The sequence below is a fragment of the Leptodactylus fuscus genome, chromosome 5 (assembly GCF_031893055.1).
Source record: "Leptodactylus fuscus isolate aLepFus1 chromosome 5, aLepFus1.hap2, whole genome shotgun sequence".
Lineage (NCBI taxonomy): Eukaryota > Metazoa > Chordata > Amphibia > Anura > Leptodactylidae > Leptodactylus > Leptodactylus fuscus.
In genome coordinates this window covers 109,308,433-109,333,757 of record NC_134269.1, presented here as the reverse complement: position 1 = coordinate 109,333,757, position 25,325 = coordinate 109,308,433, and the positions used below count along the sequence as shown (strand labels likewise).

Sequence of the window (25,325 nt, the reverse complement as noted above, 5' to 3'; positions counted from 1 at the left end):
ATTGCGGGAAGAAGCTTTAGCATGGCGGTTCCGGCCCGTGGGGCCTTAGCCATAAAGATTAATGATTTCTGCACAAGTCAACAAAACGGTTATCAAAGTATTAAGTGGAAAAGTACCATGATATCTAATCTAATACATAAACAGAGCACTTTATATAATATTTATAGTGTATAGTAGATCCTGTGCTAACAAAATATTTTTAATCAGCCTATGCCAAATAAAAAGGCATTAAAAGGGATTCAGTATATAAATAACAAGAAAGCATACTCCTATCCATAAGCTGCACTATAATACTACATCATACTTATTTCTTATAGTGATTTCTACATTTGATGACACTCGCCTACATCAATAAAGCTTTAGATCAGTCAGTTTAACAACACATAGAAGTCACCAATGTTTTGTATACAGAAATGTATTTCCCTCCTTAAAAATCACTTGATGTTACTATAGCTCGGCTTCAAGTTGCCATGGAAACACAGTACACTAATCCACAAAGATCTCTTCCAAATATATAAAATGCCGTCCACAACCAGCAACGGAAATGTGGAATTTCCAGTTTTATCAAAAGGTTGATCCGGAAACTGTGAATGATGAGGGTCTTTAAACCAAACCTAGAAAGTAATTCACAACATCCAAGATGTATCCAATGATACTGTTACTGCAGCTAACTGGTTTATGGCTAGATATTTGGTATTAATGTGCCAAATTAGTTCTGGGATCGCCTATCCATTGCCTTGACAGCCGAGAGCCTATTGAAGTCTTACAAGTCTTTCATTAGTATAGGTCTTTTACAGGCTACTGCAATATAAAAAAAAAAAAAAAGTAAACTCTTAAATCACCCCCTTTCTCTAGACCAGATACAAAAATAAATTAAAACACATACGCATTAGTTAACCCTCTGTACAGAAATGCCCAAACCACAAACTTATAAAAATATTATAGAGAAAAGAGCAGCAGGAAATTAAAAAAAATAAAATAAATAAATAAACTGCCGCTTTTTCACCTCTTTGCCTCCAATAAAAAAAATAATCACATTATTAGACACTCCCCAAAATGTTCTAAATAAAAAGGGCCTCTGGCCTCACACAATACAATAACTAGTGCAGCCCTGTATACGGAAATCTAAGAAAGTTAGGGGCTCCAAAGTTGAATAAGAGAGACATTTGCAGAATCACCTCTACAAGGTGCTGCGATTAGGTTTCTAACCTATTTACTGCTGACAGGCTCTCTATAGGTTCTACTGAATTACTGCTGACAGGCTCTCTATAGGTTCTACTGAATTACTGCTGACAGGCTCTCTGTAAGTTCTGATTTTGTTACAGCCTGACAATGAAATCTTCAAGTAATATATTAAACTCACCTCTTTACAACAGACAAAAGGCTGGTGCTAATTTGGCCATAGACAGTAGATTTTATTGTAATCTCCAATCGAATCTCAAAGGAGTTTGGAAAACTTTTAACTAGCGTCTGCCATTTGGGGTAAGCAAGGATTTAACAATGTGAATTCTTGTCCTATTCTCTTATCTTACGTCTGTAGCCATCTCAGAAACGCTATACATTTTACTGATTTCTATAGTACAATAAGATTTTTTTAAAAATGTATAACAATGTCTGTACATAGCACAGAAGAATTTGAAATGTCATAAAAGTAATCTTTGTAAAAGTGAATTCACATTTTGAAGATTGTAACAAACTATTTCAATAAGCTTTAAACGATGAATGATGTATGTTATGTAGCATCGCTTTTGTTCATATCACTACTAGATGTACTGAAATGTCAGACAAAACTATCGTAGTAGGATGCCTTGATAAATATTAAATAGTATCAGATACCCACCGCAGTTCAGTTTGTAGAAAACGTACAGTATAAAAGAGCTAAGCCATGCATAATACATAACCTGCACATATAACACTTAGATGCATACAGTACAATAGCATAGCAGTGTTCAATGCATTTATCCAAAGCTGGGCTTGTAGATAGCGTAGTAAAGAGGACACATTTAACCCCTTCATGAAAAAGACATTTTCAAAATTTGCCTTTTACTTCCTGCCTTCCAAGAGCCATAACCCTTATATTTTTCCATCCACATAGCTGTAGAATGGTTTATTTTTGTGGGTCAAATTTTACTTCCTGATGGAACCAATTAAAATTTAGTATACACTAAATTCCTCATAGATTGTAAGCTCTCCTTTTGTTTGATATGTTAATTTCTTTGTCACAATGTAATGTCAAATACTGTCTGCTCATGTACTCTCTTACTTGTATAGTGCTGCAGAATATGTTGGCGCTATATCAAAGTTATTACTATAAAATAATTATAATCATCATTACGTTTAATGCTCTCATTGCTTAGTTCTTCTAGATGCTCAGATGATGAGAAGAGGTTGTCACTTCCAGCAGCTGAGCAGCCTCTAGGTTGTCTAGGCCTGACTAAGTGAATGGTCAGGAGCCCCATTTTGCTTGTCCTGATTTCTTTTGCATTATCAGTCTAGATGGCACAAGGGATCTCTAGGTGGATACACTTGCCAAATTCCACATGCGATTGCTGATATGTCCAGATGGTGTGAAGTTTAAAACCTGTCCATTTTTAGCATATACTAAAAGACATCTCTGCATGAGAATTTTTTTTTTCCGTATATCTAGAAGGTCATATTATGGACAGAGTCCCTAATGTATGCCGGCTGGAGGTTCATGTAGCAGCAGACCTATTATTATGTTTTTGTGATCATATAATATTGTCTTCAAAGGAGCAAAATATTTCAGTAGCAAACTGGCCTCAGGGAGTTGGGCACACGTTCCATTTAAGGGTTCCAGGGAAATAGCAGCTGCTAAGTAAGACACCAGACATCCCAAAAATAAGACAGGAGTGGTTTATTACTGTCCTTGAATTCCTGATTGCTGGACACACAGAGCTCAGTCAGCTCGGTGTGTACAAATATGGGAGCTATGAGGCGGTTTTCCCCAGACCGGCAGTCATGCGATTCTCCGGTGCTGGGAACTGCAGAAGATACTAGGTCCCAGATCAGTGGGAGGCTGTGTTTCCTTCTGTAACTGGAGCTAATAGAGCCTAGGCCTGGTTCACATGTGCGTTCAGTAATCCATTCGGGGAGTCCGCATAGGAACCCCCCTTCCCCCCCCAAAAGAATACCAAATGCATAAGCACACGGTCATAAGCACACGGATCCTATATAATGGGGCCCGTGCGTTTTCCGTGCTGGGAACATGCAGACAGAAAAGTACTTCATGATCTACTTTCCTGTCCGCATGTTCAGTGTGGAAACTGTGCAGAAAGCACACGGACCCCATGTGCTTTCACTGCTCACCGTTTGTCAATGCGTTCGGCATTCCGTTCAGGGGGTCTCCATGCGGACTCCGCGAAGAGATTACCAAACACAGATGTGAACCAGGCCTTAGCCTCAGTTCTGTGAGAAATCGGCAAAAGTGTATTACAAGTTAAACAATGTTTAAAAAAAAATAAAGAAAATCTACTAAAAAATTATATATATATATATATATATATATATATATATATATATATATATATATATATATATTGTACCATCATACTGCTGAATTAGTTTTGATATACTGTCATATATATATCATATACTGTGGGGAAACAACTAGTTGTTATAAGTGTGAAAGTTTGTGTGTTTGGATGTTTGTGAGTTTGGATGTTTGTTCCTCAATCACGCTAAAACGCCTGGACGGATTTGCGTGCAATTTTCCACAAACATAGTTTTCCCTTAGGATTGAGTCACAGGCTACTTTTGGTGCCACTAAACAACATGGCTTCCTAGCAGGAGACTCACAAAAGCAGGACTCCTAGCCCCAGCTATAGACTCACACACACTGCCTGGCATTTCCTGCCTCAACCTGCCTGCACACTCCTTACTGTCACCTCAGGAGTAGCCCTCACTCTACTCACTCACATTTACATATAGCTTTCCACTATATGACACATCACATTGTCTGTATCACGACATACACAATACAACACATCACATTGTCTGTACCATGACATACACAATATAACACATCACATTTGCTAGCCCACCAAACTTTTTAAAGCACTTTTACAGTTTCACACGTCTGTGTCCGCCCAATTCTCAAATCACCGCAGACGAAGTCGCGGGTAAAAGCTAGTTTAGTCATACATTTCTAGTAAGATTAAAAGAGGAACAGCACAACACAGAGAAAAGTTGCTCCACAATTGTTATTGTATGGGGAAAACAAGTATTTATAAAACAGACAAGTCAGGAGTGGCGACACGTCCTCCTTAAGATCTGCCAACTGGAAAGGATGAAAGAAGTCACACATAAAATATAATTATAAGCTTGAAGTATAAACATAACCTTCAGATTGTAGTTTATGATTTTACTGGGAAGAGCAGATTTGAATATTTTGTAAGAGCATGTTTTTTATTTCGGTCTTGGTTAAGACAATATAATTTTTTTTTGCTTCCTAAAAGTGTCAACAAGCAGCAAAAAACCAAATCCCTTATACAAATGTTTTTGATTAAAAAAAAGTCACAACTCTTACAATATAGTGACACAAAAAGTAATTATTTCTTAAGTGTTTTAAAGGAGTTGTTCAGGAATTGGAACAACTCAGGAGACATGTAAAAAAAACAAAAAAACAAAATCATATTCACCTTTCTCTCATTGTTATTCTGTTGTGTATGTTTTTGCGGCTCTTGCCAGGGCCATATTGCCAGAAGTCCTGAGCTGAGATCAGTGGTCAGTGGTCCTGCATGGGAAAACCCCCTTTAATTGCAGTAATGAGTTGCACAAGTCACTATGAATTTCACATCTATGCTTTAGGGCATTTAAGGGGTATTCCCATGATCATAACTATTTTTAAGTTTGTAGATAATTAAAAGTTAAACATTTTTACAGATATAAGTAATAAAACATTTTGCAGAGTTGTAAAGATTTTCTTTAAATATTTTGTGGTCACAAGTTGTTGTCCTTGCTCGGTTGCCAGGGGATACAACCATGAATGCAGAACTTTCTAAGGCCAGAAAACCAGTCATGATATCTTCTCATACATACACTGTCCCTGTCTGATAACTCAGCTACAATAAGAAAATCATGGCTGGGTTTCTGACAATTCCTAGACCATAGAAAATTTCTGTATTTGTGTTTGTATCCATTGGCAACCGATCAAGACAACAGACTGTCACCACTAAGATGGTTAGAGGAAATCTTTAAAACTCTGTAGAATTTTTAACTTATATTTGCAAAAATGTTTAGCGTTTAGTTATCTACAAATACAGAAATTATATTCATGGGAATACCCCTTTAATTCCTTCCCGTTGCAGACATTTTTCCAAATGCCATAACAGTTATACTTTTTCCATTCACAGGACTGAAATTTTGGGGTACAAATTATACTTCATAGTGGAACCATTTAATATTCTGTACTGGGAAGCTGGAAAAGAATTCTAAATAGGTTGGAAATGGAGAGAAACTAATTTCTTGTAGTTGTCACAATCAGACATCCATACGTTTTTAATATTTCCATGTACAGACGTGCATAAGGTATCTTTATTTGCAAGGCCAAATGTACTTTTTATTTAGACCAATTCAGAGAATGTCTATTGCTTTGATCACTTTTTATCCAAATTTTTATGGGAGGAGAAACCGCAACAAAACTGAGGATTTGACTTCTTCCCACTACTATGTTCACCATATGGGAAAATATTTTTATGCTTAAACGGGTTTTATTAAAGATTTTTCAAAATAATACAGAACAAACAACAAACACGAAGTCGAGCAATAATGAAAAAAACATAACAGTCCGCGGACAGGGAGGCCAAAAAGACCCCCCTCCGCACAAATCAAATATAGCCCAACGAGAAAGGGAAAAAGGGAAAAGGAATAGACAAGAAACAAACAAACAAACACAAGACGAAGACTAAAAGAACCACAACGGAAGCAAAAGAAGAAAAGAAGAAAAGGAGAAGAAAACAGACGGCCATGTCACACTCAAGCAAAGGCAGAAGAGAAGGCAGACGACTCCTGGAACATAACCCAGGGACGCCAACGAAGTTCAAACTTGGAATAGTCAGGGGAATCTTCCGCCACCAAGGTCTCCATCCGCAGAATAAGAAGGAACTCCTGGAGGAACTCAATCAAGGAGGGAGGGGTAGGGCTGCGCCAGTGTCTGGGGATGACGGTCCTGGTGGCCACGAGAAAGTGCCCCAGGAGGTCCCTCTTAATCCCCGACAGCTTACCAGGGATAACCGACAGAAGTGCCAGCTGGGGAGAGACAGTCACTGAGCGCCCACTGACCCTGGAATACAAAGAAAACACCGCGTCCCAAAAGGGGCGCAGAACGTCACATTCCCACCATATGTGCAACATAGTACCCCTAGCGGAGCCACAGCGCCAACACAAGTCCGGAACAGCGGGAAAAATCCTATGGAGAAGCACTGGACACCTATACCACCGGGACAGAATCTTATAATTCCTCTCCTGAGCACTACAAGGGAGGGCCAGCTTGTGAGAGAGCAAAAAGGACCGGTCCCAATCCGCAGATGACAAACCCACAGGAAGGTCGGCGTTCCAAGCGGCGACGTAGGGAGGGAGTTCCGCAGTGACATCCGAGAGGAGAACATCATACAGAAGCGAAAGGGCACGAGAGGGGGAGGTCTGACGCCCGACATAGGATTCAAGGGCTAATGGAGGAGAAGAGAGGCGAGGAGTGAGCGAAAACTGCTTCAGAAAGGACTGGAGTTGAGCGTACTCCAACCACGAGAGGCGCAGGTCAGGGTGAGAACTACACAGCTGGGCGAACGGAAGGAGCGGAGAATCACCCGCCACCTCCTGAAGACAAGTAGAATCCGCCCGGTCCCAGCAGAGGAACCGGTCAACCGAGCAACCAGGAGGGAACATAGGGTTGTCGAAGAGGGGAGTCAAAGGGCCCGGGACACGGGCCAAGCGGCCAGGGGAAAATATTTTTATAAGTTTGTAGACCAGACATTTTGGGATAGATATCTAATGTGTCTATGTTTCACTTTATTTATGTACTTTTATATGTGTTCTAAGGAAACACATCATTTTTTTAATAGCTTTTTATTAACTTAAATTTTTGGACCCCCTAGCGGTCTGATCACTAATACAATGCATTGTAACGATAATACATTATAAAATTGAAGCACTTCTATTAGGGGCTGCAGAGAGCCAATGGGAGACTTTTTCAGCGCTGAAATTCCACACCAAATTCCTCACCATTTTCCTCCGTGTGAATGGACCCTGGATAGGTTACCAGTTGACATGGCAAAAGACTGCTGGCACAAGCCAGCTCACTGAAAAACACAGTAAAAACAACGCGGAAACTCATTTTGCATGTATCATCACTGGGGTTGAGCCAATCTTGACTTTTCAGGATCGATTTTAAAATCCGATTTCCGATCATTTTTCCATTCGAACCCGATCTCGATCCCAATGCAAGTCAATGGGATTTTTTTATTAATCGGAGATCGGATTTTAAAAGCAATCCTATTCACTATACAGCATGGAATCTAACAATTGTTAGAATCCACGCTGTGTAGTGAATCACTAAAGTAGTCAGAGGATTTTTTTTTTAATCCTCTGGCTACTTAGTCCCCCCTGGTGTCCACTTACCTGCAGAGATGGCTGGTCCGGTGCTCGGTATGTTCTCCTTCTTCCTCTCGCTGCCGCTCCACGCTGTTCTTGCTTCTCTGCCCCCTCCCTGCCAGGTTAGGAGAGTGTGGGCGGGTTAGGAGAGTGTGGGCGGGTAATGGGAGGGGAGACGTCACGTCTCCCCGCCCCGTACCCGCCCACACGCTCCTAAGCCACAAGCCCCGCCTTCCTAGCTCTTTAAACACTAAGGAGGTGGGGCAGCAAGAAGACCAGGGTGGAGCGGCAGCAAGAGGCAGAAGGAGAACACACCGGGCACCGGACCAGCCATCTCTAGAGGTAAGTAGCTACTACAGATGTTTAGTTTAGTCTTCCATTAGAATGAATGGAGGCAGCCGGCATGCAGGGGGTTAAGGCTGTGTGTCGGCTGCTTCCATTCATTTCTATGGACCTGCAGCGGAGCCTTCACACTGAGTATACAGCGTATACTCAGTGTGAAGGCTAAGCAAAGCATTGTGGGAAAAGATCACTGATCTCGATCCCACCTAAAAAGATTGTGTTCGGAATTCCGATCACGATCGAGAAATTTTCTCGATTGCCGATCGGAATCCGATCTTTTCCGAACACGATCGCTCAACCTTAGTCATCACTAATAAGGACCATGAGGTCATCAAACAACTGCCTGTTAAATAGTCTGGGAAGATACCCACAGCCCCTTGAGTGTCAGATAAGCTATAGATGCTGATTGGACAGCCTGTCTGTCACACCCATTGTACAACAGCAAATCACATTCTCCTTGTGATCCTCCTTGGAGGGGTATCTCTTGGACGTGCCAGCGTCCCTGTTGCTTGGGAGACTAATAAGCAGCTTTTTAACCATGAGGAGAGATTGTAAAATTACAGTGGCTAAATAACTAGTAACAATCAATGTTTAACATAGGGGGAAGATCAGTATTACCAGATTATTGGAGTCTGATACCCTACAATGGTACATGTCATTCTATACATCAAAAAATAATTTGGAGATAATGCCAGCCTTCCACATCAAAGTACAACTAAGTGTGACTAGGATTTGTGCCTAGGTGCAAGGATGCCAGGACGTTGCACCTAATTCATGATAGGGCACACTAATCACCTGGTGCAGGGGACAATAAGACCAGCTTAAAATATGCCTGTCATGATACTGATATCTCCAGCACCCAGGTACATACTGGAAAAGCTGACACTGTTAGCTTTCTAGCGGTATACAATGCCACCCATTTTCGGGGACATGAAAGGTTCTCTTTAAAAGGGGTTGTCCCATGAAAACCATCCTATCCATACTGCTAGTTTATGTGGATTGGAAGACTTTTCCTAAATACATTGCTTTATCAAAACTGAAGGGCTGAGAAAAGGAGTCCGTTACCTCTGTATGTAATGCAAGCTGACTCAAATCCAGCTCTGCTACATCAGCTTCATACTATGGTAATGCATTTACAATCAATCCCTCATTACTGACTGCAAACATAGCAGAGCAAGTGAAACCTCGCCCACCAATGTGCCGAGAAAACCAGGAAGTGAACAGAGCACAGAGCCTGCAGGTTGGTGAACAAGGGTTATGGGAATACCCCTTTAAGTTATGTGAAGTGTTTTACCCAATATATTGCTTCATCTGTCTTTCTCCATTTGCCAGATCCTGCTCAATAACCTTCCTCAGTGTTTACAACTTGTTGCCTAGGTTTTAGGCCACTTCTGTTTAACTAGCTCTAGTGGTCAGCTGATGGCTCAGCTCCCATTTCCTGTCATCTATATTCTCTTCTCTACCTCTCTCTGCAAACTGCTTTCAGTTGCTGAGCCCTGATAAGCACTAGTACAGTTTCTTGAGTATTGCCTCTTATCTTTGTATTTAAATCCATAGATAACAGTAATTTAGAAACACGCATAGAACATGTTGCTGTACTCAGTGGAGGGGAGAGGAGACAAGAGGGCACCTGAATAACTTAGATGACAAAAGCCCTTTCACTAGTAATGGGGGGGGGGGGGGGGGCGGGGAGCAGCTTCAATTAGTCAGGCAGTCATTGCGATATATCAAGGCCTGTGCAGCGTGACTGACATATCCCTCACTGTCAGTCTGATACAATACTCACAGGATGTGAATTAGTGCAATGACTGTGTGTCTAGATAAAGCTGTTCCCCTGTCTCGTATGGTTAGTTAAGGTGAATTTGCATATGCCAATCACAGGTTTTAAAAGCTTATAACGACTTTTCAAGAACAGAAATCTTAGTGAGGGACACCATAGGAAAGGTCATTACTTGATACTACACAGGCTACGGTCAACTTGGGCTGGAGAAACAACCTCACAGGTTCCCTTTAAAAGTGGATTGATTCCCAAACAAATTTTGGACAAAGTTGGGGACATCCTCATAAATATTAATTGAATTAGTTTTTAGCAACAAGTTTAATAAAAAATCATAATATCAAAATAACTAAAGAATAAGAATTGGAAAATATTAGCTTTGCAGGGCCAGATATAAAACAACAGATAATAGAAACAGTAGAGTGGTGACAAAGCCTTGTATCTCCTGAAGCAAGCATCACAGGGTTTGGCAATGGCGGCTATCCTGTGCAGGTATGGAACTGTATTGTGTATCTAAGAATAGCCAGGAGTGAATAGAGGAGGAGTCACAAACCATCTCAAGCAGTCAGAGTAGCAGAGAGATACGAAGGCAAAAAAATAAAACCAGAGGGAAGAGGGAGAATAACAAGACTAAGGGCTAGTTCACATGTAAAAACCGCCTGGCTTATTTTGGTCCTAAAAAAAAAAAAAAAGGTTCCTAATTAGCAAGTGGTTTTTTGACCTTGAGGCATTTTTTTGGAGCGTTTTCTGGATTTTTGGTAAAAACTACTTCAGAAAACGCCAGGGGGTTTTCCCTTCCCCTAAAGTGAATGGACTGTAAAAAAAAAAAAAAAAACGCTAGGCCTCCCATTCACTTCTATTGCTTTCCTCAGGCAGAATCCGCCTGAAGAAAGGTTATGTCGCTTCTTTTTTCTGCTAGCAGAAAAAAAGCAAAGCTAGCAGTCTCCATAGACCACCATTGTATGAAGCCAGATTTTGAGGCAAAATCTGCTGTCAAAATCTGCCTCATTGCCCCCGTGTGAACTAACCCTAAGGACAAGAAATAAAACAGGATAGAAAGAGACAAGGTGGAGTGAAGGTGTCAGAACAAAAGAGAGAGAGAGAAAGAAAAAAAAAAAGAAAAAAAAAAAAAAAAGATCTGCCAGATCCAGGCTATCAAGTTTCCACAGACATAGATTCCATTCATCGCAGCAGAGGCATCTTAGCCTGCTACTTGGAAAGAGAAAGTGCATGTGTTGTGTGCCAATGGCTACCATTGGAGAAAAGCAGAGAAGGTTTTTGTTTTTTAATGCTCTCCCCCATAAATGCCAGACAGTAGCTTGATCTGGAAAGGTCTCAAAATTAAGGGGTTGATCTTACACCAATCTTAATTGTATGGCCATCTGTAACTTCAGAGACTTTGTTTCTGTGCAGTAGATAGTTGGATACAACTCATGGACTGTTAGGTACCTGATACACTGCTGGTATTTTCTGCTGCAAGAAAGGCAGGCAAAGCTGCTTTATTCACAGTCTAGGGAGTTTGCTGCATGTAGATTTAGAGTATACCGCTATGCTGAAATACAACAGGAAAAATAAAGCGGAGCTTACAGAAAAAAATTGCTGCAGTGTGACTACACTTACAGATATATCTCCCCTTACCTATACTCATGGTTGCATGAGTATATACAGTATGTGTATCATGAGATACACAGGTTTTTGTTATATATGCTATCACAAAGGGAGATCCTATATTTCTCTGTGCGATTACACTGTCGTTGGGATGTGAACTGCAGCTAGTCAAACACTTTGCAAAAATGCCACAATATTACCGTATATTAAATTGGCTTCATGAGAAATTGAGTTTTTAACCAAATAAGGGCTAAGTTAAGGGTAGACCCATCTGTAAGAATTCAGAAGCAGGGTCTACTTTTTGGCTGGTGATAGACTTTAATTGAAGAAATAAAATAACTGCATCTAATGCAAGGAGTGGGATATGGGAAGGGTTATAGCACCACTGTTATTGAAAATATCAGTTGTGCGTATAATTTGTATAACTTAAAAAAAAATTACAGTTTATAAAAAAAAATATCATTTGTAAAAAGACAAATAAAAGCTTGATAAAAATACTGATAGTTATAAAATTGAGACAACCTGTTAAAACAGAAATTTCCTAACTATATGGGTGAAGGTACAAAGGCAATTTGTGATTAGAAAAAAAACCAAAAAAAACCAAATACATCTGTTGACCCCTCCATCAGCCACAAAAAATAAATACTTCCATAGCAATGTACCGTTAACTATAAACTGGATTAAATCAATTTGACATTCACAATGCTCAACATGCACAATACAATGCTGCTGACCAGAGTCAGGAACACAAGAGCCTTCAGCTATAAATGATGATTTTACAGTATAGAACTGATGTAGGTCACACAAATGTCAATTCTTCATTACAAAACGTATAAAATTAATGTGCATCCATACAGTCTCACAAGCCTATTTTGCAATACTGTGATGCCATTACTGTATTTGTTTTTTTGTTTTTTTTATTCATCTAAGGTATATTTTGAGAAGGGCATATGGTTTTAAAGAGGCATGGGCTAAACTTCACACTTACAAGATTGCTCACTTAGTAATTCCACTGAGAGCCCTTCCCAAGATCTACAGAAATGAATCGCTCCATTACCGGACCTTTGAAGAAAAGGCAGTTATTTCCAGCTATTCTGCTACTAAATCTAAATAGATGGGGTTAATAGGAAAACATAGTTTTCTTGTGATCTGGAGAAGAATATTAAGGCAAAGGCCACATATAGCATACCGCAGTTAAAACAAACACAAAAACTAATCGTTTTTTTCTGCAGTAGTTTTCATTGCGTTTTTTTAGGTGCATTATTCTCTACGGTTTTTTATTCCCATATTAAAATGATAGGGAAAATGTTTGCATTTCTGTCGGTAGAATTAACATGCTGCTAGCAGTTTTGAAAACGCAGATTTTCTACATTTTTTTTTTTTACCACAACGTGTGGATGAGAGTAACCAGAATCTCATTCCTTTTGCTGGTACTGTAGAACACTGAAGTTTTCTGCTGTGTTTCTGCAGCAGCCAAAAAACGCTACGTTTGCCGCTGAATTCTGGAAATAGTGACAAAACAAAGCATCACTGACCAGACATTTATGTTATGGTTAGAGATGTCAATCATCTGAATAGCTCAAGAAAATATTTAGCAAAGTTTATTATCCTTCTATTTGGGTAAGAAGGCTTCCTATTTCTGATCAGGGGGAGAAAGGACTTATCAGATCAAGCATGCCCTGCTAAGAATTCTGGGTAAGGAATATGCAAATACAGTAAAACCTTATTTGTGCAAAAGAGGAACATACTCTAGCGACACCTTTTGGAAGGTAGCTCCCTAGAATTCATGGTTTTCAAAAAAAAAACAAAAAAAAAAACTAAGAACATAATCTGGGAATAATAGCCAAACCAAAATAACTCCTTCGAAAGGAAGGGGGAGCCATCTGCAGACAGATATTTTAAGGTTGTAGGCGCTTTCAGTGCAGAGAAGGGCACTGGCTGGCTTTGTAAGAGGTCTAGGCATGGGTCAGAAGAGGTAATGTGTCTCATTAAAGAGAAATGGTACAGGAACTACTACATAGGATCTTCTGAGTGCTAGATAATCTCTTTATGCTTAAAACCATGCACTGTAAATGTGTAGTGCAGATTTAAGCCACTGCAGTCTAGCAGGAGCAGGTCAGGCGCCTGGCTGTCAGGGTCCGAGGAGACGCCAACTGCTTCTATCTTCACCACTGTAGACTACGTAGTGCACAATAAGCATGTAGTGAATAGAAACTGCAACAACATTTCCTCAATATCAATAATATAGAACCATTAACAAAAATAAAATGTTTTTCCTTTTTACAAACTCCTAACAAAACAAATAGATATTTAAAAAATGGCTCCATTTGTCTTGAAAAAAAACAAACAAACAAATCAATAACTATTTTGGGAAACCAGAAAATAAAAAAGGTTAGGCCCCCTTAAAACATCAGAAAACTAAGGCCCCACAGGACGTCCCACAGCAAAAAAGCGCTACGGGAAAAACAGAGACGGCAACACATCACAGTTCTTCCCGCATTACTTTAGACATAAAGGTCACAGAATTGTCATCAGCAGACTTTCTGTTACGATTATACCTATAGGGAAACCCCGGCGTTTCCTTAGGAATAATTGACATGCTGTGATTTCCAAATCACAGTATGTCAACTGCACCAGTTTTGGAAATCGCAGCGTGTCTGCACCACTGTTTTTACCGCAAAGTGGCCATGGAATTGGCTAGAATCCCATCTACTTTGCTAGAATCCCATCTACTGTAAAACGCTGTGATTTTTCCTGCGGTGTTTCTGCCACGGGCAAATTGCAGTGTTTCTGTCCCATGGGGCTCTGGCCTTAAGGCTAAGGCCCCATAAAATAAAGTGCAGCAAAAAAACACTGCGGAAAAAAACGTGACGGAAACGCATCACATTTTTTCCCACTGCATTTTTTAATTGCGACTTTGATGAATTTTCCTTTGTAGTGTTCCCACAGGCATAATTGATATGATGTCATTTTCAAAAACACAACTTTTCTACTGTAGATTTTTTTTCAGCGATGTAAAGATTGGATTAGCCAGAATCTCATCCACTTTGCAGGTACTGTAATGTATTTTGCCAACATGAGGCTTCAGCCTAAGGCTGAGTTCACACAGGGTATTTTGGTCAGGATTTTGAGGCCGTATCCGCCTCAAAATCCTGACCAAAAAGACGACTCCCATTGAAATCAATGGGAGCAGGTCAGTTCTTTTTTCCAAGAGCTGTTTTTCCATCTCCAGGAAAAAAGAACGGACATGCTCATTCTTCAGGCGGAGTTGCCTCACGAATCCTCCTGAAGACACTCCCTCCTCCCGACTAGGCTCATTCATTTGGGCCTAATACGGAGCGGATTGGGCGACTGGATGCCAGTGTACTGCACCGGCATTCAGTTGCGGCTACCTGTATTTTGAACCGAAACAAACAATCCCGTGTGAACCCGGCCCTAACATTGTTAAGGGGTAAAGATAAATTAAGATCATATTTGTTGGGATGTAACAAAATGTTGGAAACACAGTACTGATACTAAAATGTACAAAGTTTTTACTTTATATGGAATGATAACATATCAGTGAATTAAAAATAAGAGCAAAACTGAAAGGTGTTTGAAGTGAACAGGAAAGACATTTAGATACCTTTCAGAAGGAAGGGTATATTTATCTGCAAGCAAAAAAAAGCAAGAACCCCATATTCACTCTACTTCTGATGCATGCCTGTTTTTTCCTCAATGATTAGTCAGCTCTAGGCAATTCAGTGAAGTCAGAGTGAATTACAGATACACAGAGCATGATGTGCAAAGTGCAGGCAAATATAAACATGGAATGCTTCACTGGATAGGAAATCAGGATGTCACAAACTAACAGACTGCAGGACCTGAAATAGTAACAACACTACAATTTTACTGCACAACCTTAATGTTCTATATGGACTAAAAATAGATTTCTCAAATCATGCTTTTTACTTTAGTCCTTAAAGCAAAACTGTCAGGAGATTTCTGCTGTCCTATCTCAGTATTATATGACAAAGAGAGAGCATCTCAGCTCTGTGATGTATACATTTTTATCATTCTGATGCAGAATTTTTGTGTAAAAAAGCAGAGTATGTCCTGAGAGGACTCTTACGAGAGACAGTGAGAGTCCTGGTTACAGTGATTGGCAGTCTTCTGGATATCCAACCACGTGATACTGTTATGGTAGAGTCCCTGGAACAAACATCAGAAAATCGCAATATCAGGCTGATAGCTGTTTAAATTCTACACAGCACTGAAATATCACTGACACCCCAAGTCCTCCATAATCACCAGCCGCAAGGCAGGAAATAAACACTCCACTATCAGAAATCAAGTCAGAACCCACAATAAACTTACAAGGTCAATCAGGATCAGGGTGACAAATCAGGAGAGTGAATGTCCAGGCCAGTAGTCAGTTTGGGAAGGAATATCTAGTCTATACATTATCAAACCAAGGGTCAGGTCTCAGAGATCTAAGATTATGAAGTTGTGTAGCACAAAGAACCGGGTATGAAAGCCAGACAAGACACAACCAATTGAAGGCACATGACTGAGAAGGAAGTGAGTTTAAATATGCCTCCTCAGCTGCTGACTGGCTAAGCCCAGAGACACTGCAGAAGCTTCCCAGGTGGGCATGGTAACCTTTAAAACAATAGTAACAAAACTGAAGTTCCTGACAGATACAGAGAAAGGAGCAAGCCACTTCATGGCTGTGACTTTTTCTCCAGAGTCTTGTTAGGATTTAATTTCCTTTTAACCCATAAACTATGCGTTATCTATTTGATTTATGTGACCCTAACCTAACATCTGGTTGGCTTGATATGCTGCTGTGTCCTAGTGACAGACTCCCTTTAATTACAACAGTGTAAAAAACTAATGCAGTTAAAAAGTAGAGCAGTTACCCAGAGTCAGCAGTCAAATCCCTAACTTACTGTTCAACTGACTATATAAATAATTCAAAAGGACAGGCAAAGACTAGCTGTAATTTATCATTTTTATGAAAAACATATTGGCAGATAAAATAATAAACATGCACCAGAATAGTATTGTGATTTGCAACATATAACTACTGAACATGTTTTACACCTCATTTTCTATGGGTTTTAGACACTTTCTAACAGTTTGTGCACCTTGTATGACATGTTGGTGGAGCTTCTTGAAAAGGAGGCGTGGCTTAATATGCTAACCTATGACCCCACAATACGAAAAAAACAGCTTTTTTTATTGCACACATTGTAGCAGTATTTTGAGCCACAGCCAAGCGTGGCTACATTAGGAATGGGAAATACATAGGAAGCTTCATATTCTTCTACCTTCTGCTCAATCCACTCCTGGCTTTGGCTCAAAACAAACAAAAAAAAAAAAAAAGCTGCAACACAGTACCTGAACCTAAGACTATCTAGTTTAACTTTGCACGGTGTAAAAGTTACACAGCTTTAGTCTAATAGGATTGATGCTGAACATTGTTCACACCAAAATTGAGAGATGCTTTAGAAATTAACAAATATGATTCCAGGGGAACCAATGATAGCTTTCTTCAGACCTGGGATCCCTCTCATGTTTCTTCTTGTAAGTCTCTGCCAAGTGTGTTCTGTGAATGAGTGTTATAACAACTGCTGTCATTTTCTTGTTAAAGTCTCTATGTTTGCTAACCTCAGTGTTGAGAAACTGTTTCACTTTTTGTCTTTAATATATCTTTTTTTCACAGAAAATAAAAGGCTACACATGGCTGAAACTTTACCCACGGCTGCAGGATTTTACAGGTAAAAAAGGCTATTGTGGGTAAAAGAATTTTAGACGCGTGGCTGCTGGGAGTCTAAAGGATCTATGATCCAATAATGTGATCTTTCTTTGCCATTCAGTGAACAGAGAATTTAGAAAAGCATTTGCTTGCTTGCTGACATAGGAACATCTAATCACTATCTTCATCTGACTGGTGACAAAACATGTTTTCATGTAAAATGAGCTAGAGAAGATGCCAAATCTTGGGTATAGAAAGAGTTAAAGTAACAAGCGTTTAACAGAAGTTGTTTGCCCCATACTCATTTCCTGCTCTTAAAAAAAGTGAAATACTGTTTGTTTAATCTCCTGCTTCTAGGGTAACAGTGATAACCGCAGATTGTACAAGGTGCTGAGAGAGCACCATCTTAGTCCACCTGTTCACCTTATATTCTGACTACTCATCTAAAATCACAAATCAGCCACTCACAACGAAAAACAATGTGAAGCCTGCATTTTCATAAGGCTCAACTGTATAATACAAAAAAATAGTTTTTATGCTTAGGTATAGGGACATTTCTACAGTAATCATATTTCTTCATACTTTTAAATCATTAAGAAATCATAATTGTCATAAAATAACAAAAAGATCTACATACCCTGTTTCCCCGAAAATAAGACAGTGTCTTATATTAAATTTTGGTCCTAAAGACATGCTATGTCTTATTTTCAGGGGATGTCTTATGTGCTAAGATTGTGCAAAGATTGTATAAAGAAAAACATTGCAGCCGGCTGAACGCTGTGTGCGGTGCTCTGTTTTCACAGGAAAGCCCGCGGCTGCTGCTGCTGTGATCCCATTATTTGTATCCACTGTTCCTGCTGCTGTGGGATGAGCTGGGAGAGTGGACCCCCCCGCCGCATATGATGCTTAGTGTATGTCCACGGGCATCTCCCAGCTCATCCTACTGCAGCAGGAACAGTGGATATAACGTATTGCAGCGGCGTCAGCAGCCGGCATATCTATGCACACAGAACATCGCGCAATGTTTTTCTTCATACAATCTTTGTGCAGAAAGATTATTACCGTATTATTGGGGGATGTCTTACTTTCGGGGGGTGCCTTATATTAGGCAATTCAACAAAACCTCTGCTATGTCTTACTTTTGGGGGATGACTTATTTTCGGGGAAACAGGGTAGCAATACATTTATAGCGATGTATATATTTTTTAAATGCTACATAGCTTTATTTAACGGCCTGTCTTATGAGGACAAGCCCTCTTTATTTGCCCTATGAAGACATATCAATGTTATGATCCAGAATGGATAGCCACTTGGAGAAATATATGACTGGGTGCAGCTTAGCCTGTAAAATCAGTGGTCTCTCAGAGATAACAGAAGTTGATCACTCTGGGGTTGCATTTTGTAAGGGGCTGTCTCTGATAATAACATTTAATGTGTTATGTACCATGACATAGCAAATCTTAAACTGACATTAGAAATGGAAAGTGTTATATAGGGCTCTACCACTAGAAAAAAAAAATCTAGCAGCTAGTGATTCACTGTGCCGTCATTTACATGCAATAGCTGTGGTTGTTGAACACAAGAAAGCAAAGAGCCACAGGGAGCTGGGCAGCATCAGAACTAGATTGTCGAGAGATAAGTGACAAGGGAGTCCTGTTTTTTTAGGTTATGACCCCCATGTTTAGTTACTTTAAGTACAGTTTTATTTATTCAGAAATACTCCATCAATGTCAATTGAAATTTTATTGCATCATGGTATATAACATGTTAATTTAAAGCATTTTAGGTCTACATTATACAACTTGAACAAGCCTACAAATATACATATCTAGAGTTCTTGCAGTCATCCAGAATTAATTGATCAGGGAAGGATAGAGCAAAAGCAAAGCCAAACACTAGGCAGGATTGGTAGTGACATTGGGCCAGGTCAGTCTAGATTTTAAGTAAAGTGCTCCTTTCACTGGCTGGTTGACAAATTGCTGTCCAGCCCTGTTACAGAGTACTCATTTGTGGACCTCAGATTTGCAGAGGGAAGAAATAAATAGGTCAGTATATGACCTCTGGTAAAGTGTGGCTATCTAGTCGGATATTCTGACAGTGCTTTATTAGATCTTAATCTTACTAACACAACTATTGGTTCTTAGTTTCCCAGAAAAGGCAGACTTTATCCCCATATAATCCAACAAACCATGGTAAACACACCACAGAACCTGCAGAAGGAAAGACAGAAGCAAGCAGCTGGTTTTCTACGTTTGCTTATTGAATCTATTTTGCAGAACATCCCTCTTTCTCTAACACTATAAGAAATGCACCCAATCAAGTTTCAAGTCTTGTCATATAAAAGCAGCAGTTTACTAATGGGTTTCAGTCTTGTTCTGCTACGTACAAGAAACTATGAGATCATCATCAAACTGGAAATTCCAAGCTTAAAGTAATTACCCTGAAACATGAATTCATATTTTCAAGAAAAAAAAATTATTTACAGACCTTAAAGGCCTGCCTACTGTACGCCCAGCCTAACTCATTTTAGTACTACAGGTCATACATATGACCTGTAAAACTATATCTAGTGAGGTAACAAGCTCCGTCCTATTACTTTAGGGTTCTTGCTATAAATTTATAGTCACTGAAATATCAAATTCTGAATATTAAACTTGGGATCACATCATAGTTTTTTTTTTTTTTGTTTTTTTATACAGTTCATGCCTCCATTTTAAATTAAAAAAAAATGTAAAATAAATGAAAATGGATGCCATAGAAAGATTTGTTTAATATAGACTTCAATGACAAAAAAAAATATGCGCGTCCCTCATTTTTTTGTTGTTTTTTTTTTGCAGTACTGAGAAGAGTGGCATACTACATACTAATGGCTCAACCTAGGTTGTATCACAATCAGTTGGAGTCCTAGTGCTGCCCTAGGAAAGCAGAAATATGCAACCCATAAAGATTGTCTCCATTGTAATTCCCTATGCATTTCAGACAACTATAGTGTCAAAGTGATCAGGGCAATGGGCAGATAAATTATATTAGAAAACCACTATGTGAGCAGCCATGACATTTGATGTGGCCTCCATAGCTCTGTCCAACAGAGTACAATACCATACATATCAAGAGAGATATTAAAACACAGTGGGGTAGATTTTTTAAGCCTTGCGTTTTCGGATATCTATGCAGCCAAAACAAATGGGAAAACATAGTTTAAATTTAAAAAAAAAAAAAAAAAGCCAGAAACAGGCAGAATAGTCTCATGTCAGCTTCATCCTGCCCAGCTCTGCTTGACAGGAATCTCCCTATACACAGTAGGAGTAAACTTGACAACCTAACCAAGCCTGTTCCTGGGACATGCTCTTCTCCCTATTCTCTGAAATACGGAGGTGTTTCCGAATAAAACATAGCTGTTGATTCACTAAGAATCTGTGCTACGATTTTGTTGTTAACAAGTCGATAACCACTAAAATAGTCACAAATTGAGTTTTTACGCTGGTTTCACCACTTTTCTAAAAGTGGGTGGAGGGATAGGATGGAGTCCCATTCACGAACATTCCACTGTAAACTCAAAAACCTAAGCCTAAGTTCACATCTGCGTTTGCGTTTCCATTAGGAGTTCCGCTTGGGGACCCTCCGAACGGAAGTCTAATCTGCTGAAAGTGGTGACCCCCAGACATCAGACTATAATGGGGTTTGCCTGGTTTCTGCACAAAAAGTGCGAAAAGAAAAGCACTACTTGCAGCGCTTTTCTTCCCACATTTTTCAAGCGGAGAGGGGAACAGAATCCCTGAACGGGGAGCCAGCCCTAGTGTGAACCCAGCCTAAGGGCGAGTTCACACGGAGTTTATGGGCAGGCATTCTGGAAAAATTACGTGCGTTATACGCCCGTAACGATACATTGAAATGAATGTGATCTGTTTTGAGCCCTCACATTCTGACACGTGTATACGTGCCAGAATGTGTGCCCGTAAACTCCGTGTGAACTCGCCCTAACACAGTTTAGAAAATAAAAGCAACCTCCTTTTATTTGTAAAGCAGTATCCATATATGAATTACAATGTGTTATGATTATATGAAATACCAATATAGTCATAGGTAAACTGTCCTTTAGTTGTGGAAAAGATTCAGTTCACCTCTCTACCCTATATTGTAACGTATACCTGTCGCATGAAGATGCAGATCAATCTAGAAGTTGAATGTTAGAGAGCAGGAGGAGCTGAGCAGAGTAATATGTAATTTGGTAAGAAAAATTTTGGTATAACCTGTCATTTAAATAGATTTTGCAAAAACATAACCATATTTAAACTTTTAGACAATTAAAGGGGTTTTCCAGGCTGAAATTGATTTTTCATAATGGTGACCTATTCACAGGATAGTTTATCATTATGTGATCTGTGGGGGTCTGCCACCCAGACTACGCACATATCAACTGTAGGAGCTTTCCGGTAGCAGACGTTGCTAGTGGATGGGGAGCAGGTACAGAACCGGATGCGTTCACACAGAGTTTTTTTGGTCAGGAAACTGACTCAAATTCCTCCTCCTAAAACACCTCACCATAGGACTGTATTGCTCCGTATGAACGCAGCCTTATTCAAGCATGAGGCAAGGCACAGAAGCCCCATCTACTGCATAGTGGTGCTTCCAGAGAATTGCAGAACTACTACTAGAATAAGAACAGGGCAATCCAGCAGCAGCCAGATACTAATGCAACAACTGATCTGTGTGGGGTTCGTACAGATAAATGATTTGCAATGTGTTATGTTTATATTAAATACCAACTTAGTCATAGTTAGACTATCTTTTAGATAGGGCAAATATTCAGTTCACTGCTCTACTCCTGTCAGTGCACTGCTCTACCTATATTGTCGATAGATCATCAGTATGTAAAATTGATTTGGGGCTGGAAAATACCTTTAAAAGTTAAACATTTTTACAAATAAGTTTTTACAAAGTTTGCAGAGTTTGAAAGATCTTCTCTTGTCAGAAACCTGGTCAAGATTTCTGCCTGATAACCTGACCAAAATAAAGAAATCATGGCTAATTTCTAACAAGTTCCAGACCATAGAAAGTTCCTGCATTCATGGTTGTATCCATTGGCAACCAATGAAGATAAAAGCCTTTCACCACCAAGATTATTAGCAGTGACAGACTCAGATTCTCAACCTTTTCAGTCTGTCCTCTTGACAACTGCCCCAGAAAAAGGAGAGATATAAATGAACAAAACAAAAATACATTGTATCTATTCTCAAAAAAATGATGTATCAACCTGTTTAGCATCTTCAGCTCGAGCACGCACAGTGTTCAGATTGCAAATCACCTATTGCATTATACAAAACCACTAGTACCAACCCCCCCCCCCGCAACCCACCCGACAACAGACCCGCCCCCCCCCCCCTTATTCAGTGTACGCAGGTGTGGGACGGCACCCCCCCAACCACTGACCCACCGCCTTTCCTCCAAAAAAACCCTCCCGCGGCATAGGAAATATTAGGCATGCAATACTGTGTGTGACTGTAGACAGCGACTGCGCTACATGCCGGACTGTCTGGAAGACTCCATAGGTCGCATCTGCCTTCATCCACTGCGGCACAGCAGGCTGACCCATCATTGCTGACAGTGGTGCAGGTGACCCCTCCCCGGCAGAGGCAGAACCATTCAGTCCCCCAGCGTGCGCACAAAGCAGACACAGCCAAGGGACTTCTCGCACACCCACAGCACGGCCGCTTGCTCCGGAGCTTGCAGTAGGCGCCATGTTTGCCAGCATGTACAGCATCTTTAGCACCGCCCACACAATGCAGCAGGCCTATTAGAAAGCGGCTGAAGAACGGTGGATGACGTCATCTCAGCTCTGTTAGCCTTGCAGCACAGCAAATTCGGGGCTTGCCGTGGTGATGTGAGGGCATATACCGGGAAAATATGTAGCCTATGTTTCATTCCAGGTTCCAATGTATGCATGTGCCAAATGTCAGCTGAATCCCTGCAGCCATTTTTGCATGATTGAGGAACAAACATCCAAACAAACACACAAACTTTCACATTAGGATTAGTAGGAAGGATAGGATTACATCAATAGTTAAGATTAGCCCCAACATAAAAAGATACACACAACAGCATATTATTTCTTTTATCTATAATCTACCATGTACACTGCAACTTATTATATAAAACATATTTTATACAATGAAGCCTTCTTTCCTTAGGGATAGTGTTTAGAAAGTTAGAATGATAGTGCTAAACTAAGTAGCAGCTACATGATGCCCATGGCTACTGTATATACTGTACTATACACACTCAAAACTGGAATCTCCACCTTAACTGAGCTTCTGCTCATCCTCTGTCTGATCAGATACCACAGACTTGTCCAATCTCACTCACACGATACACTTCTTGATTTACCATCTATACCACACCCCTGCCATCGCCTTATGTCATATTTTTCACCACTGCTTTTGCTTACCTTATGTACAATACCACTGTACTCCTTCACTCATTGTACCACTCCACTGTCCCCCACTCCATGTACCACTACAATGTCCTCCACTCCATATACAACTCCATTGTCCTCCACTCCAGGTACTACTCCACTGTCCTCCACTCCATGTACCACTCCACTGTCCTCCACGCCATGTACCACTCCACTGTCCTCCACGCCATGTACCACTCCACTGTCCTCCACGCCATGTACCACTCCACTGTGCACCATACTGCATCACCCTCTCTCACTTCATATGCCACATCACTGCTTCCCTCACCACAGTCCACTTTACTCATTTTATCCATTACCACCCCTTCATGCACCATGACGATCCTTTTTTTCATATACCATGGCACTACCCTCTCTCCATGAACCAGAGCACTGCCTTCTCTCCATGTATCTATCTACTACCCTCTCTCCAAGTACCAAAGCACTACCCACACTATGTACCACAGCACTACCCACACTACGTACCACTCCAGTACCCTCTTCTCCAGTACCACAGCACAACCCATACTACGTACCAGTCCAGTACCCCCTCTCCAGATACCACGGCATTACTCCCTATGTACCACTCCAGTACCCTCACTATATACCACTCCAGTACCCTCACTATGTACCACAGCATTACCTTCTCCCCAGGTACCACAGCATTACCCTCTCTTCAGATACCACAGTATTACACACACACTATGTACCACAGAACTACAGTCTTTCCATGAACCACAGCACTGCCTTCCCTCCATGTGCCACAGCACAGTCTTCCCTCACTTCATGCACATGGCTAAACCTCTGTTCTCCCGCACTCCATGTAAACATCCTTGCCTCAAATACTCCATGTAGCCCATCACTTTATGTACCAGATACATTATGACAGTCCTCTTGTGCCCACTCAGACACAATGTACCTCTCGAGACAATTCTGTACTTACGAGCCAAGAACCTCCTTGAATTCAAAAATCTTCTTTATGTCCTCCACCTGCTTCTTCCAGGAGGTGCTATTCTCTCCGTTCTCCCGAGCCATGGCAACAAGTAAGACTTCGGCTGTCAAGCACAAGGCAATAGTTCACCTCACGATGCCCCTTCCTCCTGTCCCTTGTCAATTCCTCTTTCAATAAATACTTCCTGGTTTGCTTAACCCCAAATAAGCAGAGCCAATCAGTCTCAATATGTCACCGTTCTGTTACATTGAAGGTGAATCCTCCTCAGCTGAAGGATGTGCTGCTCTGGTGTTCAGCAGCCACTCCAGCCTGACATAAGTCCTGCACTGAGCTGTGCACTTGGGAGGTGAGGAGAACTGAAGAGCAGGTATCCCCTGTCATAGAGAGCTCCCTCCCTGCAGACAGCAATGCATGGCAGTGTTATCAGACACAAGCAGGGGGTGGTGCTGCCAATTGCAGGCTGGGCTCCCCCTACTGCTACTGTGCTATCAGAGGAGGATTAGTGCATGTTGTTATGGGGATAGCACACTGTAGCCTGTGTGTGAGCTCCCTGCTCAGCCTGACAGCACTAACTCAATAATGACTTGAGAGATAATTCGCATTGCACCAAAACCCCGTGCACGTCAATGAGGCTCCTTTCCTGGGCAGTGAGTACAAAGCAGTCAAGAACCGTTCTGGCAGCAGGTCTGGAAGAGCGCCATCTGCTGGTAATTCTACGCAACACAGCCGGCTAGGCATTGAGGATGTGATAGTCTGTATATATATAGTATATAGTGCTCACTTTATAGTCTTAGAAATCATACATTGTTACAGCATATGTCTGCTTTATGGTATACTAGTTCTAATA

The 25,325-nt window shown here is 40.6% G+C and overlaps 1 protein-coding gene across 1 annotated transcript in view; it reads right to left on the bottom strand.

The window, feature by feature from the left end:
• The window catches only part of CAMK1D (calcium/calmodulin dependent protein kinase ID), a 213,518-nt gene extending 188,408 nt beyond the window's left edge, over window positions 1-25,110 (bottom strand). Inside the window, exon 1 of the mRNA XM_075274016.1 lies at window positions 24,470-25,110. Within this exon, the coding sequence (XP_075130117.1) occupies window positions 24,470-24,561 (92 nt within the window). The 5' untranslated portion in view covers window positions 24,562-25,110. The remainder of the gene's footprint in view (window positions 1-24,469) is intronic.
• Between the last annotated feature and the right edge of the window lie 215 nt (window positions 25,111-25,325).